This window comes from Thermobia domestica, chromosome 9 (assembly GCF_964235325.1).
Source record: "Thermobia domestica chromosome 9, izTheDome1.hap1.1, whole genome shotgun sequence".
Taxonomy (NCBI): Eukaryota; Metazoa; Arthropoda; class Insecta; order Zygentoma; family Lepismatidae; genus Thermobia; species Thermobia domestica.
In genome coordinates this window covers 264,125,817-264,146,036 of record NC_137462.1, presented here as the reverse complement: position 1 = coordinate 264,146,036, position 20,220 = coordinate 264,125,817, and the positions used below count along the sequence as shown (strand labels likewise).

Here is a 20,220-nt window from a genome sequence, read left to right as displayed (position 1 = left end):
GGGGTTCCGCCGAAATCTGTTGTGCTCATCTTTATTCTATGAGCCCCCTAACGATCTGCTCAAAAATTTTTGAAACCTGAGATTTACACTTCGGCCACCCTACTTGTTAGGGGCAGTCATGGGCAGAATATGGCATTGGAGGGGCGATTACTCCCTCTAGCGCTATCGCATTACTTGCAGAGTACAATGCAAACACAAAACGTGGTGAGAGCTCCTTCGTGGCTAAGCGGTTAGCGTACACATCTTTGGCGCGGGAGACCCGGATTCGATTCCCGGCGGGAGTTCATGTGTTTCGGATTCACGTTAATCAGTATATCCACGTCTTATATAGCCTCACTGCTGAACGGGACGTTAACTCAAAATCAACTCAACTTAACAAAACGTGGTGATGAACGAGATCTCAAACGCAAATTTTGCGTTGTGTTGAATATTTCCGTAATGGAATGAGACCTTTTGTTATACGTTCTAAGGTTTCAATTCTGTATCAGTATCTTGAGCTACACAGATTTTCGAAAGGAGCGAAAGGGCTGTTTCCCCAAAATGTCACATACAGACAAAATATATACTTCGTCTGTTATGTCACAGAAGTCTTGTATGATGCTTTTGGTAATGCCTTTCCTCGCTTTTGTGAATTGCAACAGTAAACAGAAGAAGAATACCGCGCGTGCACACACTGTGTTCAATGGTTCTTGTTATTGATTCTATTATGCTGTTGCTAAAATATTAAGAAAGTCCGGAAGGGCTATTATAATGTTTTTGAATATCTAGACGGTAAGTCATAAAGGGCCCTATGCATGTCGTTTTTTGCGCCGTATTAAGGGTATTAGGGATTTAGGTAATGCGTAATAAAAATTTCTGTAACGAGAAACAAGTTATTGAAAATAGCAAGTTTTATATAGCAAAGACCATCTATAATCTTTCAGCAGTGATGTCTCTTAAGTTGATTTCTTTCTATGTATTTGGACAGCCCTGCGTAAAAGTCACCTGGTCTTATATATATATATATATATATATATATATATATATATATATATATATATATATATAACAGTATACATGAGAATCCCTTGATCTGCGTTTCTTCTGTGTTTTATTACCACTTCTACATGAAATACCATAAATTTTCTACGTAGTGCAATAGTAAGAAGTTGCCATGTGCACAAGACAAGCGATATGCGTTAAATCCCCCCTTCCCCCCCACACACATACTCATAGATAAAGTACAAGGGCACTACACATGCGGATATAAAGTACAGGTACGTTCTTTTTTATTTTCGTATCAGTCGATAAGTAAATAAAAGTCGCTTATGTTACCCCATTTGTAAGTTCGTACATACTCAATGAATAATCCCTGTAAGTATGAGCGTCCTGCTCCTTCGGGAACTGATGTAGCTTCATGTATATTACGTCCTATATAAAATTTTGGCTAGCTTTACTAATGTGCCTGTAAATGCGAAAGTTAGTACTGGTATCACGCGGTATTCAAACACGTAATAAAACGGTAGAAGCGACTCTCATTAAGACCCGAACTGCTTCTATACACAATTTTAGAGCAATCTTCGGAGCAGCTTTTATATTGGCATATTTTTGGAGATGGGGGCCAGAATTCTTTGCTTAAAATTTCTACTTTCGTCCTCTTATTTTTACGGTGTACATTAAGTTAGGTTAGGTTCGGATCTGGATAGGATCTGAATATGCCAAAAATTATTACTTTTTTTCTCTATTTTTTCTGGCATGCAGGTGTATTTTGGCGTAATTCTTTCACTCGATGCCTCCTGCAAGAGTTGCGCTGCGCGACATGTAAATATCTCACTTGACAGATAAAATTCAAGAGGGGCACCAGAGATAATTCTTGAAGAATACAATTCTTTTTCGATTTGCGGGGCCGCGTTGGTTCTGTGATAGAGTGTTCATCTCTGGTGCTTGGAATTCCGGGTTCGATCCCAGACCCCGCCAAGTGAATTTTGTGGTGGACAAACACCATGTGCGTGGGTTTCCTCGCGATTCTCCGTTTCCTCGCACTTTCTTCACTCCACCATTTTATTCATTTCTTATTATCACCGTCTCCTTTCGCCTAACCGGCATAAACGTGAGATGTAAAACTCAAAAATATTTCAACATTCTCGTACTTAACATTTGTAATTTAATACCTCCGTTTTTGCGTACTGATTATGAAACATTGACTTTTAAATATTACATGCAAAACATTAACATGATTTTTCCGTTATTGTTTTACATTTAAAGTAATGTCGGGATTTTCTTTCCCCAATTTAAGAAATTTACTGACCGGACTTCTTTAAGCTTATGTGACTTCTTCCAGTATAACCTCTTGTTGCATAGTAACACCAAGGCGAAACAAACTTATTTCTGTCAATATGTAATATAAATACATAAAGCAAAATATCTAAACCCAAAAAACCTGGTTTAAGCCAAAAAAAAAAAAAGTTTAAACTTCCCCCCCAAAACTGGTTTTTGGCATTTTCAAAAACAACCATGGTTCTTCCCAACCCTGCTTCCTTTTGTATATAGGAGTTTAAAAAATTCTTATTATATGCATTGGTTAATTCTTTGGAATTCATAATGTAAATATGTTGAGAAGTAAAATTGTTTGAAATATCTTTTCGAAATGCATGGTTTATTTTCGAGGTTTTATATTATTATAGGCATCAACCACTAATCAAATGACTTTTTGTGTTATAGAGAAGCGAAACAAAATCTGCTTTATCAATTTAAAGCAGAATTTTGAAAAAAGCCCAAAATTTCCCAAGCAAAACAGCGAAGCAGAAAAACCGAGATTTTTTTCAAAAAGGCCGTTTTTTTGAGCTTTCATCTCTACCATTAATACATACAAAAATTTAATATTTCCAAATGAAACTATATACATTAATTGGTCATTTCTAAAAAGTGGGGGGGGGCAACTGACCCCCTTTGCCCCCCTAATCGCCGCCCATGAGTCTCACTAAACTGGCTGGACTGCTATTACTTCGCATAGACAGTGTTACAAACTTAATTTACATTGGTAGCCCAAACTGCAAAAATAAATAGAATTGTTATAGTATTAAAATGAATATGCCTTGGGGTCCCACAGACCCCAATGTGTACGTGCAGGGTTAACTTTCACATAGTACTTACCTTCACGTAATATGAACTCATTTTTCCAGTAAACATGGTGTTATTCATCTACTTTTGGCCCCCAAGTTTCAAAATTATCCGTTTTTTTATGTTACTAGTTGGTTTAAATTAAGTATATAGTGTGATACATTAAAGAAAAAAGGTTTTACTTTGTTTGCTTTAAACAATTCTATAACGCGTTGTAGACTTTTATTACCCTGCCACTTGTACGAGAAGGGTCTAGAGTGCTGATCCGCACATACAGGTGAAGATGGGTTCGAAGTTTGGTTTCTTTCTTTATCAAATATCAATACTCAATTCACATAGTAATACCGAGCGAGTGAAGGCGGGTGAGGAAACAGGTTACTGTTTTTAATACGACTGAATTGGATGGGAACCTGTGTTCTAAAACCATGTGCACTAACCCAAATAATTGAATACGGATTTATAATATGTGTACAAATTTATGTGAACTGGATGTGGCTACGTGCCATCCTAGTAAATGCAATTATTTCATCACGAAATTCACGCGCAGTCTTAGATTTTTTTAAAGGGCAGTAGTTGCATATTGATGGGTGAATATTCCCTTTTCAAGAACTTCCCCGCGTTCGGACGGATGCCACAAATCAACTCTGTGAAAAATACAAACCAACTCATAATAGGTGACTACTAAAAGCGAGAATGCTATTTAATGAAGTCAGAGTAGAAGAGTAGCAGGGGTTCATCGCGGGAAGCTTTCAATAGTATCAGGCGCGTCAACGACCAAGGGTATCCGCAGAAACGAGGACAGTGTAAAAAAAAAAAGAAATACTTTTATTACAAAATCACATAGATTATACGAATTGTAATTCTTTACTTGTAAACATGTATACTTTTGTCACATAGTGCAGAAATACTCAGCTGGTGGAAATTGATGTCACACAGCCGTCTTTGGTATGCACTCATTCATTTTAACTCTAGTATACCATTGAAATAGTAGAGCTGCTTTACACTTGTAGTAAAGTTACGTGCTACACACGAAGAAATTAGAAGCAAATAATCAAAATCACATCTAAGAATACACACGAGTAGGTTTCAAGTCATCCCGTGGGCAACAATTGAAACAAATGTTAAGGACTAAAATTATTGTACAATACAACTAACTCATCAAGTTATATACTTGAAGGGAGATAGGATCATCTACTTTCTCTTGAACACCAACTTGTTCCTTTCTCAGTAATATTTCATTTCCAAATTAAGAATCGAACATCGTATATTATGCATTATTACACTGACGTACTTCGTCTACTTACAGCTTAAGTCTCTAGCTACACGGTTTATGAAGCCGCCGCGTTTTTGGCATTTTGAGTTGCTTTAGAATTTATAAAAAAACAAATAAATAAAGAAACACAACAATTGTGGTATTAGTCTTAAATTCATACGGGCTGGGTAAAGGAGGTTATATTATTCATTGACCTAATACGATTAATGCAATTTGCTTCTGTAGGCTATGTACAAATATGTAATTTTAAAATAACCGTATGTTACCATTGTTTCAAGTATAAACGGATCAAAGTAGTTGTAAAGATGTAAACTAATAACATTTTGATGAAATATGTACTAACGGCAAAATTATTTATGAAATTGTTAAGTAGGTACTTGTGGAATCGAAATGGAAAACATACGGAAATTAACCTTAACGAGTTTTAATCCTTACGAATGTAGATATAAAAGTGAGCATATAGATATCTAAAAGAATACGTTTAGGTTTATTTGTAAACATAAGGCAAAGGCACTTAGGTCAAATAAGTGTTAACGAAAGAACAGTTTTACAGTTTAGCAATCATAAACATGTTTAAAATACCCTCGACCAATAGCATTTGTTTGCGGGTTTCTATGTTAAAATTTTATGCATGTAAAGGGAGAAAGGGCGTGCTAAAGCCGGGAGCGAGTATAAGCACTCGTGTGATTGCAGTTACTCCGTGCCGGAAATGCATACATTTACAACATGGTTGTCAACAAGCATGCACTTTCCAATACACTGTCCAGTTGCGCATTAATATATACGATCGCTATTAACGGGTATAATAGAGTAGGTAGGGGTTATTTGGAATATCACATAAATGGGCAATACTATATCTTTGGTACTTAAGGTAGACCAATGCCCTTAATTTGTACTTATTAAATGAAAGTCCGGAACAAAGAGAAAGTTTCGTTGTTGACATTACTTAAAACAGAGAAATAAGTGATCAATACACCAAAAGCCTAGGAAACACCTTCAATCCCAACTCGAAAATTACATAGCTACCCCATCATATAAATCTTAATTTTTATCCATATATGACTCCTTGTTACTGTATTTTACCTACGCTGCATGCTATCTGTCCAAACGTAAGGTTTATTTTCTGGGAGAAGAAATACGATGTCTTTATCCAGATGATAGCATCAACCCAACTCTATAGACGGTCACAGAGAATTCCTTAGAAAACTCTTCTCTCTGTCCGAACGTGAGGTAAGAGTTTTTTGCTATAAATGGTGCTTTGCGCTATTCTCGTTCAGCGTCGCTGACTCACTTGCTCCCTACAGATGTAATCCTTCGTTACTGCTCGGTGTCCCTGCTGCACTTCTGCCCTGACTTGGTTACATTGTATTTTGGGTGTTTTAGAGGTCACCTTCCTAAAGTTGGTTATTGTCTGTTGCACAATAGTGCTTATCGTGTATGTACACTGAAGCCCACCTGAAGGTCATCTTCACAAAGGAGTACAAGTCCACAAAGGGTTATCTGAAATATTTTGACTAAAATGAGTATACTCACTTAAATCAATCAGAAAATGAATGCATTGATTTGCTAAATCAGAGATAACAAATAACAGCAAAACAGTCCAGTTTCAAAAAGAGTACACTTAATTCTATTGTATTCATATAGAATTAAAGTAGAAATAAAATTTATAAGATATAATTTAGATAAAAACAAATTTACTTCTCTAGCTTCAAAGTATTTACATGAGTTACACTTGTCAAAATAACCAATATCTTATACATTTTCGTTTAGTTTGTCTAGATACATTTTCACATTTCGATTTTCTAGATAACAATTTTACATTATTTAATTCACACACATTATTACATTATTAAAAAAAACACTTCAATAGCATTTAAACAATAATTGGTGAGTGGCAAGGGGTTAAAAAAAACAACATTCTACCATTACCATATTCACATTTTAATCTTGTTAGATACATCTGTATTTTACTTATTTAGAATATACGCGGAACACGAGAACTACAAAAGACTCAGTATTCTACAACTACCGTACATATTTCACATTTGGATCATTTCTGACGAAAATTTGATCAGCATATCAGAATTATTCTTTTAAAGAAATATTCATAAAAGACTACCAGCAAACATATCAAAACTTTCGTATTCCACCTCATAAGGATGGAATTAAAATACTCCAATGAATGCTGAGTGTCTGAAATGTATTATATATAATAAAATGAGAAAGAAGTACAGTTTTCGAACTTAATGTACCAAGTGCTTTCAATGACATACCAAGTGCGTTTCAATCTTAATGTATTACTGTAGCTGCGGCAACCAGAACTTTATTCTTCCTGATATCTTGCATTGCACTCCGAATGGACGGATGCTTATCTCCAATCAGTCGTCGAAAGCCTTTGTTCCACGCATCGCAGAAGTTATTTGTCCGTGATACACCCTGTACTGTCTGCTCATCAACATTCCTTAAAGCTGGCTGGTATAGTGCTATCCTAATCCTCAATTGGCTATTTTTATTCAGACAGCGCTACTGAATTCGTCGAAAAGTCTCCCTCACATAAGTTTTATCAAAATAATCTACTAATTTTACTAGCTCTGGTAGTGCATTATCCATTACATATCTCAGGCCACTTTTAACTTGGTTCTCTGATAGAAATACTACGCAAGAACTTATTCCACTATGCATAGCACTAATCCTTCTTCCCAATATAACCTTGTTAAAGCTAATTCCTGAATTTTCCTTCAGACTGCGATAAATGGTAGAAACAGCCCTTCACATTTACACTTGGGCCGAAAACATGTTTTACGGCGTATATCATCGCATTTCGATGTCCATCACAATAGTCAGAGGGTCAACTATTATATTCAGGGAATCGCACTTGTCAACAATAGCTGATAGAAATTCATTGTAGAATTTACGTGTTTTATTGGATTTTCAGTTCTTTAAAATTGAAAAATCACAGATAAAACTTTAGAATGCATGAAAATTGAAGAAAGAAAAAAAAGAACATATAATTTAATTAGGGTCTTCACAGGTACATACCGCAGCTACACACATGATACTGTTCCTTAAATTCTATTAGCTTTGATTTTGTCCGGCTTTCCCGAAAAATTAGCTTGAATTTCGTCCGCGCTCCCACACGAACACAGAAAAAGAGAGACAAAGATACAGACAAGGACATAAGTAAAGTGACAGGACACAAATGTTGGTCAGATAAAAACGAGAGCCGCTTAAGAAGATACTGAATATTAGTTCCTGTATACATATGAAGAAAGGCTCCAAATTGCGAAAAAATTTTGTGAAAGGATGTAGTTTATGAACAACAGTAAAATAATATACTGGAGGGAAATTGAACATTAGTGTTTAAAAAACGTACGAAAGTTTGTCATTGGAACGTTTCCATGTGCATTATATTGTGGTAACAACTGGATAATAAAGTAACAGTAGAGTTACAAATTAGTTAGTCTAAATAATACATTCTTCTTATAGACACATATTTCAAATGAAACAATATTGACAAAACGAACTTAGTGAGTGCATTAATATACAAATTAGGCACTGACCACATATTTGTTTTCTGTGAAAGTTTTGGGACAAAGAGAAGTAACTTTCTAACAGATTATTTCTCTGTAAGGTTTGTTGAATTTGCTCTAAAGGTGATAGGTATACTTGATGATATTAGGTTTGTTTTGTACATTGAAGTAGAGCAAAAATTTATTAGAAAATATAAAACCCTTTAGTTTCCTTTGTGGAAATTGTACATCCTAAATAGCCAATAGTGCAAACATACAGAACAAACTGATCGTGTTTATTAAGTACATTTCAAGCGTTTGAACATCTTTGTAGTGTAACAGCAGTTGGTGAAGAGAAACCTGTTGCTTTAGAGATAAGTGTTGTGAAAAACGTTTCTCACGTTAGTGAAGAAATTAAATAGCTGAGAGTTTCTGATGTTTGGTACTTCCCAAAATTAAGTTTTATATTCCAGGTGCTATCTCCTCAAGATAAGAATCCCAATAGATAATTTAGATCTACTACAACGAACTGTTGGTGAAAGTGAAGTGTTAACGATGAGATAGAAAAATAGTAACTATGAAGGAATAATTGCAAGTCTCATTATTTAAGGTTTACTTTCAAGCATACTAATAATGAACCGGATATAAATGCAATGAGGTCTGATCGCTCATTTTTACAGTTGTATTGTGTTAAATAGGGTCAATAGGATACACAGCATTCTAGGAATCTAATGCAAAAGTGTTAGGCATTACGATGAAGCTATATAATATTTGAGCTAATTAAGCTTTTATTGTGAAGTTGATTTAGGAATAGAAAACCAGCTTCAAGTGATAGAGAAGTTCTGTCGATGGATGTTTGTGGTCCTTTTGATAAATTCTTTAAAACAGGTATATAGTATGCTTCAAGTTTCCGTATTGTGCATTTCTTAAAAGTAAGTCATAGTTTTACATTTAGGGGACTGTTAGCTAACGCGGAAACTTAGGTTATTAAGGAATGTTTGAGTAATAATGGTGGATAATTTGATAGCAAGGAAGTGAATGAAATTGTCAAAGCTAATCGGTTTGTACAGAGATTTGCAGCTTCTTCTGCAAATCAACAAAATGGATGTTGTCATAAGGATATGGGAATTATTGTGGAAGTGTCAAGGACTTAAGTATGTTAATCCTCTTTTGAAATATTCTGTAGCTATTTGGGGCAGGTTGGTTTCTACGGCTATCTATATCTCAACTAGGACACGGAAGCTTTCAAGAAAAAAATCAGTCTTTACTAACAGGTTAAATATTGGGCTAAAGAAGTTGGTCAGGTGCTATATATGAGGGATTGGACTGTATGGTTCAGAGACTTTTTCGTATTTCTTATATGCTTTGTTACATTGCTTAAATGTAAAATGGACACAGTTCTCAATCTGAAACATTTATAAATATAATGCCATCAGAAACAGGGACTAGAAGCTTCTGTAAGTCATCGGTTACGAAACCTTAAGTTCTGTTGGTTCCTTATTCTTTGTTTTATTAGTAACGTCTTAGATATTTGAAGATCATGGATTGTAACTTGCTCTGAGGAGTTTCCTCACTGAGAGGCGCAGACTCTTTCCTCTGATCCAACGGATGATGTACAAACATGGCGGTCATTGTTTGAGATGCACTAGTAACAGTAAATTCAATCGCAACTATCGAATAATTAGAATAAACGCAAGAGTAAAAGAAAGTGTTTTCCGTAATCAGCTAGCTATAAAATATGTTATAGCGCAATAAAAGAAGATTATTAAAAATGTTTATTACATAGAATTAAACCGTGCTTTTTATCGCGTATTTTGTGTTTAGAAATGACTTAATTGTTCTCCGTCGTCAGAAATAAATCCCATAAATCTTACTTTTGATTTGTAAATAACAGATTTTATCTTTAAATTTTAATAAAAATGTCTAAATATTCTTAATCGCATTCTAGATAATATTATAATTTACATTGTGTATATATTGGTACGTCACTCTTATGCTAGATACATAATCTGCGTAAATAAATTCCATTGACTTAGTCGTTAGTGAATAATACCTAACTATGCTTACCTTCGATAAGTTTCTTGAAAATGATTGTGTGAAAATTTTTATCATCGCATATTTACAATCCGTATGCTAAAAGATACAAATGATTGATGCAAATAAATGAATATGAAAGAACTGGTAGCGTGAGAATTCAAGAGGAAACGGGAAAATCTCTAAAACATTTGAAACAAAAAAAAAAAAAAAAAAAAGAGCTATACATCTTCGTCTGGTTTCACCAAAAGCCGAATTTTTTTTTTTTTGGTCTATATTCGTGTTGATATTTATTAGTGTGTGGGTCAGACGAGATTTGAGTATAATTTGGGGGTACCAGATTTCCTTCAAACCACTATTGTATTGGTATCTGAGGACCACGAAAAACTATGATGTCCGTCTCAAAACCGTAGCTTTTCAACATGGCATTAAATCAAAAATGGCTCCCGAGTCAGTTTTTAAATCTGGCAATATCTCGGCTCTTAATTATCGAATTTTAACGCTTCTTTTTTTTAAACGATAGCTCATTATATTTGCAACAAGTAATGTCATCATTTTGCAGTATCTTGGACGATATATGAGGAAAATAACAAAAATGAATTTCGAAACGGTTAAAGTTTTATTTAATCTATATTAATCGTGACAAAAAAAAGATTTTATGAAAAAATATTTCGGGCAAAGAAAAGAGATATTAATTAGCTTTCGTTTGATGTATTTGTATTTATAAACATTCTATCAATAATACACCGGAAATATCAAGATTTGAATGTTCAAAGCTGCGCGTCGTTCAAAATACTCAAAGAAAAAAATTATTTTTAAAATAAATCTTCTCTTCTGCAAAAAGCATGTAACATGAGCTACATGTCATATTATTTTACTGTCTTTAAATGCGAACTTGTAAATCTTAGTTCTCTTTTTCACTGTCTGAAAACCCCACTTCTTTGTTAACTATATACTCCTCAGGATCTGTTTGAGATATTTTTTCACAGTCTGTGAACTTACAAGCAGGTGTCTACTTCATTTATTAAGCAAACAAGAACTGCTAGGTAGCTTACAGGAACGAAGACAATGGCAACTCAAAAGTCTCAAGACAATTTCTGGAGCTGGTAATCGGTCATCCATTGAACAGATACGTGTTCACTCTCGTCAATTGTCCAGCCATGGTTTTCAGGCTCGGGAATTTCAGGAAAATTCTCTAGGTATCGTTTCCAAATTGCAGATGGGTAATTTGCTCTGGGGGTATACTGATGGAAGCAATCTTCGCAGTGAGTAAGTTGAACAGAATCGATTACACTTCGTTTACCTCGAAATAATTGGTAGTGTGCCTCATTTACTTAATGAATACGCTTATGTCTCAAATACAGGAAGCAAATAAACTTTTGTAGTTGGCTGAAAAGTTCACTGTTTATATTCCAATCTCTTCCAAAGAAAAAAATAAATTTATAAATCTATCATCATTTCTAAACAGTTTAATTGCATTTAATTTTCTTTGACTACACATAGCACTCTTCAAAACACGAAATGATATCATTTCATTAGCACCTCTCAAAGTTCTTTCATTGGACTTTATTGATTTCTCTTTATGAGTTTCAAAAACTACGTCTACTGACTTTAAAACTTCTAGCAGTATTAAATGAGATTTTTCATCAAAAGTACATTTTCTCCATGTAACTTATGAATAAGCTCCATTGCGCCAATAACTGTTGTAGATTTACCTTGCGGACGGTTAGTAGATGAAACCATACCCTCAAGGAAAGTTCGCTAGTGTGACTTTGTTAATTTTCCCTAAAGTACCATCAGAATACGCTAGACTCAATGGCAAAGGACACAAAAGATGACAGAATACCTCCTCTGTGATTAGGTTACGGTTTTTTGCTAACATAATCATATTCTCGAAAATATTTCTGTCTTTAAAATTATTTCTTTGTTATTGTTTTACGCTTAACCTCTGGTTATTTTTGAAAGTTTGCAACTGAAATTTTGTAGAGTCAAAGAAACATTTATTCTTTTCTAAACGATCATGTTAGTAGTCTTGGTAAGCTTTTTCCATTTTCTGTCTTGCCAATAATAAATCATTTTGAATTTCTGTCTGCGTTTCTAAACCTTCGAAATGTGTAATGTTGTATTTTTGTCAAAAGAGTTGGTCCACTCATTTTACAGCAGCTCAACTAAGGGCGAGACTTGTTCTTCGTCTTTAGAAATACGGATCTTCTGAAGATCCGGATGATGGTATTTCTTGTCTGGAATAATTTCCACAAATTTTGGCATCTTCCCAAGTGCTGAAGCTCGATATTCTGCGGTTAAACAGTATTTACTGACTACTTCAAGCTTTAAACTGAATTATTTTGTCTCACCTGCTGTCTGTGTATCTTTATTTACTGTCTCCTCTAAAACCTGATCAACCGGAATTCTTGCAAACTTATTTGGTTTAAGCTGGACAGAAAATTCTACAGACATGTAGAACTCAAAAATGGAAAGATTTGTATTTTCCATTCGGGATAGTTCAGTTAATTGAATTGATAACTACCTGTCATAATTCATTTTATCTAAAGAAAACACCATGGGATCATTTCTTGTAAACACGAAAGATAGTGTTACCAATAACCTTCCCTCGAATCAAGCCCAACAGTAACTCCACTACATCTATGTAAAACATCCAGAAAGACGGAAGTACTCCATTCTCGTGTCTCTAATGATTCAGACAGCCTTTTAAAAGAATAAAAATTTCTTCGATTTTGTCGTCTCCGCGTAACGTTTCAGAATTGTTTTGAGATATGTTTTCAGCAAATGAACAAAATAACTAATTTAATTCTGTAACTGTAAAAGGAAGCTGAATATTTTTGACTTCAGCATGATCTAAGAACTCATTCCAAATTATTCTTACTATTAAGAGTTCGTAAACGCATTCGTGGAGTTTTACAGCACGGTTGTATTCCTTTCCGTCTAAAACTTGACACATGAAGCCAATTGCTATTCTTTCTGGATATACTGCTAAGTCTAAGTCCTGCATTACCAGTAACTTTCCAATATTAGAAAGTAGGTTACAGACAATGTGAAAAGGTCCTATCATTATGAAAATACTGTCAAATTCATTGACATGTATCCATTTAATTTAAGTTGGTTTTGAAAAACTGGCCCGATCTACAACAACAAAAACATTGTCCAAATTTATCCTTGACTTTATTTGATTGCACTCAATGTTTCATAAACTGTTGATTTATCAGTTGATTGGTGACTTATGGAAGGCAAATTGGATTCGGTTAACGTTGTTCCTGGCTAGTAGACCTATATTAAATTCTGTCCAAGAGCTAACTGTCTAATTTCCAGAGTTGCAATACCGACTTAGAACCCAAAGTAAATTTTTCCGTTTAGATTCTAAAAACAAGCTAAGGCCCTTAGGAATTGGCTGTGTTGCAATGTTAGGAGACTCAATCTTCTTACCTGCAATATATTCTGGTAAAGGTGAATGGTGAAATAACATGCACCTTTTCTTATTACATACAGGTCTCAGAGGTAGACACGAGTCCGATACTTTCTGAATTACAATACCATTAACTCGGTGAGTTTACGGAAACATTCCACCTCCATATTCATTGTTTCATTGAATTGCAGTGCTGCCGCGCATACCTTAGAACATTCAAATCTTGATATTTCCGGCTTTATTATTGATAGAATGTTCACAAAAACATCAAACGAAAGCTAATTAATGTCACTTTTCTTTTGCCCAAAATATGTTTTCATAAAATATTTTGTTGTTACGATTAATATAGATTAAATAAAACTTAAAACACTTCGAAATTCATTTTTTATTTTCCTTATATACCGTCCAAGATACAGCAAAATTATGACAAAACAACTTGTTGCATTTATAATGAGCTATCGTTTAAAGAAAAGAGCGTTAAAATTCGATAATTAGGAGCTGAGTAATTGCCAGTTTTACAAATCGACTGGGGCACCATCTTTGATTCGACAATATCTTGAATAGCTACCGTTCCGAGACGGACATCATCGTAGTCCTCAGCTACCAATACAATTGTGGGTTGAAGGAAATCTGGTACTCCCAAATTATACTCACCTTACCTATACTGACTTATAGACTATATATGATATGTATAAGTTTGTGTGTATCATTTATATTGTTGACAGGAACTACATTCCAATTTTTTTCAATTTAGAATAAGGCAAAGCTACTTTTGTGCAAATGCATTTTGAGATTCTAACCATCGGCGTAAATAAAATGCTACAGTATATTTTCTGTAATCTTAATTAATAAAACTAGAGACTAACTTACTATCGAAACACAAGTTTTATTATAGAATTAACTTCATTTCTATCCTGTTTACTGGATCTCAAGTTATTTTTATGCTTGTTACATACAGGTAGTAAAGTGATTCGTTACAGATGCCGAATCTTATACCAACGAAACATTCTACTAGCAATTAACCTCGTAAATACTTTTGATATTAAAAATGTATATTTGTAGCATTATGAGGAATTAATCAATTAACAGCATAGTTTTTAATTGTGCGAAATTAAAAATTTGCAATAGGTAGTAGTTTTAATGAACGAAATTGTTAAAATGACATAGCTAGCACTTTTCTGTTGAGAAACAAAGTTGTATTAGATTAACTTCTTTCTCTATTGCAGAATCTATTTTGACATCTCTAATGACCTTTCAAAGGTAAATAAATAAATGGTAATTAAGTAGAATAAGCTCTGTAAATGTATTCAAAATCTTCTCATATATATCTAAAATACATTGACTTCAATACTTGTAGAATAACGTAAGTAAGTAATGAGTTATTATGAAGTAAGTCATACTTTGTTACCTTCTTCGTGATATGGTTTATCTCGGGAATGTAAGTTTTGCCCCTTCTGTTTAGCTCCGAGATGTAGGAGCTCTCACTTTTCTGGTATTTTATGAAACGAAAAGTATTTTAAAATGGAAGTAGTAAAGTTTCCCTTTATTTCGCTCTTATTTTGTTGAATGTAAAGTTGTAAAATGCTCTAAATTATTTTGTTAATACTTTCAGAATTCATCTTCTTTCGAACACTAAATGGTGAAGGTCCGAGTCCTGACTTATTAAAGGTTGTAATCAAATGACTAAATGGATTTAGATTCTTCCAACGTTGCTTGGATTAAAGTTGAAACAGAAGAAGAAAATACATCTGTTGAAGATTCCGTGTATGAACAATGTAATAGTTATCTGAATGGGATTAAACTTGAAATAGAAGAAGAGGATGCACCTGTTGAAGATTGCAAGGATGAACAATGTAATAGTTATCCGAATGAATCGGAAACTCCGGACCCTCTTTCAGTATGTTCTGTGTCGTTGGAGTGTAAGAAAGAAGGAGAAAATGAAACGGAGGGAGGTAATGTTATTGAACAGCCCATATTAGGAGAAACTGTAGTACCTAATTTTACAGTTGCTTTTAAAAGTGCAAAACATGGGGCAATAACAGAATCAACCAGTCAGATATCTGGCATTGCTTGGAATCATACCAAAGAGAATGTTAGTGAAAGTGGTTGTCGGGAAATAAGTATCAATTCCCAGAAACTCGGGTACGTTGTTTTCTTTAGTTTTGCTGTATATATTTTTCCAGCACTTGGAATACTATCTTAACAATCATTTCTTCGTTTACTTTAAATTAATTCACTGAAATCGCAAATAGCAGAATAAATATTAAGAGTTTTTACTGCGTACTTAGTGATTATACTTTACAGTAGCATTCAAATATTATAACGGAAATTGGCCGGAAAACAATAAGTTTGACGATATATTTGCTATTGAGATGGCCAGCGAAATATTTTGAGTAGGAAGAAATTAATTTAATTATCACTTTCATGTCAAGAGATCAGTATTTACTGGATCCGCAGAACATTCCGTGATCTACTAATATGTATCGCCAAGATTATGTACGAGAGTGTAAATTATAGTCGATGGGCTCGTGCGTACCTCCAGTGTAGTTACTGCGGTGGAATCGCTTTCCAGGTACACATTTTATGAACGTAATCGAACCAATGTTAAAATAACTTCAATATTGGTTAAATCTTTAATGCTTACTTTGTTCATTAGTTTAGTTCATGCATTTTAGGCAAGTATTTAAATATTTAATGTTCCTGTATTCCATTATATATAATGCAATGATTTTTATCGAACTCTTGCATAAACCAGACCATCAACCTGTTGTTTAATTTGCACCCTCAATGCACAGGGTTTAGAATTCGATTCCCGATGGAAAAGCATTGAATGTATTAAGGTAATTCTGTTTCACCTTAAACCTTAGGTCCAAGTTTCATATAGCCTTTATCTAAGGAAGAGATGCTAAAGTTTATTGTGCGACATTAAATCGGTCATTGCATTTGATTTTATGTGAATTTAAATTTTACCATGAGCCTTGCTAATTTCTTTCCATTCTTTTCGAATGCACCACTATCAACTTCATTTTGTTGTTATATCGATGCCAGCCCCCGCCAAGTGAACTTTGTGGTGGACAAACACCGTGTGCGTGGGTTTCCTCGGGTTCTCCCGTATCCTCCCACTTTCTTCATTTCATTCATTACTCATCATGACCGTCTCCTTTAGCTTAACCGGCATAATCGTGGAACGTAAAACTCAAAGATTTCGTTTCATTTTTTATTGTTATGATACGATCCCAACAGGGATTTCGTCGTGGCTCTATGCTCCTTTTGCATAGAAGACTCAAGTTCGATTCTCAGTGGGAGCGCATGCGATTCGGATCCTTCATTAAGCTGTAGGTCCGCTTCCGATATAGCTTCACTGTTGAAAGGAAACATAAACTGAAGTCCAACTTAACAGATGTGAATTGAAATTGTATACCGGTTGGTAAGGAATATTATGCATAAAAACTTTTAACATTAGTTATGTTAATGGGACTATATAGCTTAATTTTTAATTATTCTAAATAAATTTGTAAGGAAATAATAAAACGTTTCGTGAATATATTATTTACTTTAATGAGTCTCTATGTTGAACCCATTAAAGGCATTGACTCAGTGTTAATTATTTTTTATGCTCCTTATTAATTTGCTTCATTCGTTTATTTTAATTGTGGTTTTTCTACTGTTATCTCGGTATATTGGCTTGTTATCGCTTTCCGCATACATGTTTCCCTCTCTTTAATTTCGCAGTCAGCACAGATTTTTGGTTCCAAATACCGTATTGACCGAATTTTCCTCCTAAGAAGTGTACAGACTCATTATGTACAGGGTGTTTCAGATAAATCTATCAATTCTTATAAATCCCAAAAGAAGATAAAATTATAAGATATTAAGTGAAATTGGAAAATATAAGAGGGTAGATTGAATGGGGCGTTCTGTACAATCCAGAGTGCTTTGGAGAATCATGCTAAAACTTGTATTTGCAAAGTTTATCGTCTAGTACATTGTTGTGAAAATCATAGAAAAACAAAGAATATTTGTAGGAAAGGTTGTTCGTATGAGGTACTTTACAAGGTAGCCACCATTTAAGTTGTTGCACAGTTGATGTAATATGACATGGTAAGAAGGAAATATTACTGAGTTATGTTACCAAGATTTCAAAAACCACTATAAGATGTAAAATGGTTCGGCTTCTTTACAATATTTTATGCGCCGCAACAGTGATTATGATACATATCCAAGGATGCACCTGTTTCTTTCATTGCATCTGGCTTTCGCTCAGTTAGTTACGAAGTCTTTAACGTTTTAATCTGTTTTGGAGTATTGTTGCATTACTATTGCAATCGTGTAATATAAGACCAGGTAAAATGATCAGCTTCCTATTGTGTTGACTGGTTTGGTGTAGATAACCATGAGAAAAGAGAGATTGGTAACCAAAGTTAGAATCTGGGAACTAAAGCGGGAGTATCTCTTTGTGTTTTTGTAATTTAATTGCACAGGAATTTTTGCAGAAATGGAAAAATGTAAGTGCGTAGGGTAAGTATAGTATAGCAGTTGATTCGGTAGACCCAAAGTTATATTCCAGCACCAAAGTGTTCGACAATGTCATTGTGCTTGGAGACTGTTGACAAAATTACAGCACAGAAGTATTTCGTGAACGATGTACCGCACGAACAATCTTTCCTTACAAAACTTTTGTCGTTTCCAAGGATTTCTCAATGACGTATCAATCGATATAACTCACATTTTGTTTCGTGTTATTTGCAGCTGTTTGTGACGTAAAAGCATTGAACGTTTTACGGTAAATAGCTGGTATATATATATATATATAGCATAACCAATGTAAAGATGATAAATATGACTTGCTTGTATTTATCTTGCGAGTATTTAACTGAAGAATCCAGTTTTATTTAAATGGTAAATAACGATGTCACAATAAAATTTATAGTTTGTATTTGAAAGCATAAGAAACTAAGAAATTATCTGAAACTATCATTGAATATATTTAGATATTAAATGAAACAAAAATGTACCTTGTTTCTTGACTTTGCAAATTGAAATAAATGTAAGTAGGCTAATTAAAATTTTTCATTCATATTAATTACAATATTTTATAAAGTACATAAATAAATTGCCAACTACCGTATTGTTACACTAAATTGGTAGTGTAGCTTTCAAACAATGTAACACAATAGTATCTAACCCTTCAGAAAATATCAAATTTAATTCCCAAGTTTATCCATCAATAAAATTACTAATATCTCTTCAATACTAATGAAAATAATTATTTAATAGAATTGGAAAATACTAAAGGCAGTTCTAGTAATTGTTGAAAAATCAACCTACTAATATCAGGTCTAAATTCAAGTGTTATTTCATGTATTTTATGGGGTACTTTACTTTCACCTCAACTTCTTAAGAAACAAAGATTTAAATAGATTGGGAGCTGATAAAAGTTGGAGCCTGATTTTTTCCCCAATAGTTTCATTTCGTTTGGAGTCATTTAGTAGCATCTCTATCTTTTCAGTAGTATCTTTCATGTTAGTAACATCAGTACTCTTAGTCTCTTGTATACTGGACGAGGATTCTCCTGCACTGTTGAACTAAGGGACTTGATAATCGTAAATACGTGGGAGACTTTTTTAAGCTTCCTAGATTTATTCCCACTCAATCAGACTACAAGATTTTGTGTTTATATTTGTTAGCGATAGGTAGAAGTTCACTATGAATAAAATCACTGTTTTGAAATATGGATGATCTGTTTCAGTTTGTACGTTTCCATCCTTTTCTGTACACACGGTGCCGAAAACTGGCTTTCATTTTTTGCTTAGTCCCAGCAAAAATATCCACACGGGCTGCCGAGAGAGTGCAATATAGAGCAATAAGTGTAGATCTTTGAATCCTGTATCCAAATAGTTCCAGGCAAGAAAATGAAGCGCCTACAAATCAGGCTATCTATATGGCCATTCTACCGAATCTGTTTGTCCTATCCAGGTTCCAGGAACAGTCTCATTCAAACTTTTTTTTCAAACATTAAAGTAATATGTCACCATATTGGTAATAAAAGTGCTGATATCTGATGATGCATGTCGAAATAAAATTTCAATGCTGTTTGTATATAGGTTTTGGTAGTCTTCACCTTTCGTTATGCCCTCTTAAAATACAGCACCCAACAAAACTACTATGAAATCCACATCACCCCTTTATACGAGAGTGAACCTCATTTCTTTTACATAGATGGTCATCTACCCATTTTGCATAGTTACGTCTTTTAACAATTTCGCTAGCATGAAATGTTGCCTGGTCGGAAAAGATTGTGTCAGGCTTGAGGTAGGTTGTTAACGTTGTGTGTGTGTTTTCGTAAACTTTCACTGAATTAACGTCTTTGTTCCATGTCATTCTCATGTAAACCCTCTACGTAGTGCATCTTGATGGATGAGTATGATGCGTACATATAATTATATAGATTAATATTGAATTAAGACTATTTCCAGCCCTTTCGTATCGTTATTCTAGGACTTCACATCACTTCAGTAAAGATGTTAATATGTGCATCACTTCTTATCACAAAAACCTGTACTTCCTTTCAGAGACTAAGCGGTTGGCATACGCGCCTTTGGCGTGGGAGACCCAAGTTCAATTCCCGGCGGGAGCCCATGTGCTTCGGAATTCACGTTAATCAGTAGGTCAACGTCTCATATAGCCTCGCTACTGAAAGGGACGTTAAACTCAAAATCAATCAATTCCTTTTGAGAGACTTCGTTCAAAAATATTACACTAGATCCTTAGGAATTTGCCTAGGTCTGACTCAATTGTCCTGCCATTTTGTCAGGTAGGATTGGAAATCGTACAATAATTATTCTTGTAAACATATTGTAATTTTGCTTTTTATGCAATAGTAC

General features: G+C 34.2%; 1 protein-coding gene across 2 annotated transcripts in view; it reads left to right on the top strand.

Moving 5' to 3' along the window:
- Nucleotides 1–520: 520 nt before the first annotated feature.
- Nucleotides 521–20,220, top strand: part of LOC145660672 (uncharacterized) — a 39,132-nt gene continuing 19,432 nt past the window's right edge. For both annotated transcript variants that reach the window (XM_081726005.1, XM_081726004.1), the window contains exons 1-2: nucleotides 521–771; nucleotides 14,949–15,478. In XM_081726005.1, the coding sequence (XP_081582131.1) occupies nucleotides 15,024–15,478 (455 nt within the window). In that variant the 5' untranslated portion in view covers nucleotides 521–771; nucleotides 14,949–15,023. The remainder of the gene's footprint in view (nucleotides 772–14,948; nucleotides 15,479–20,220) is intronic.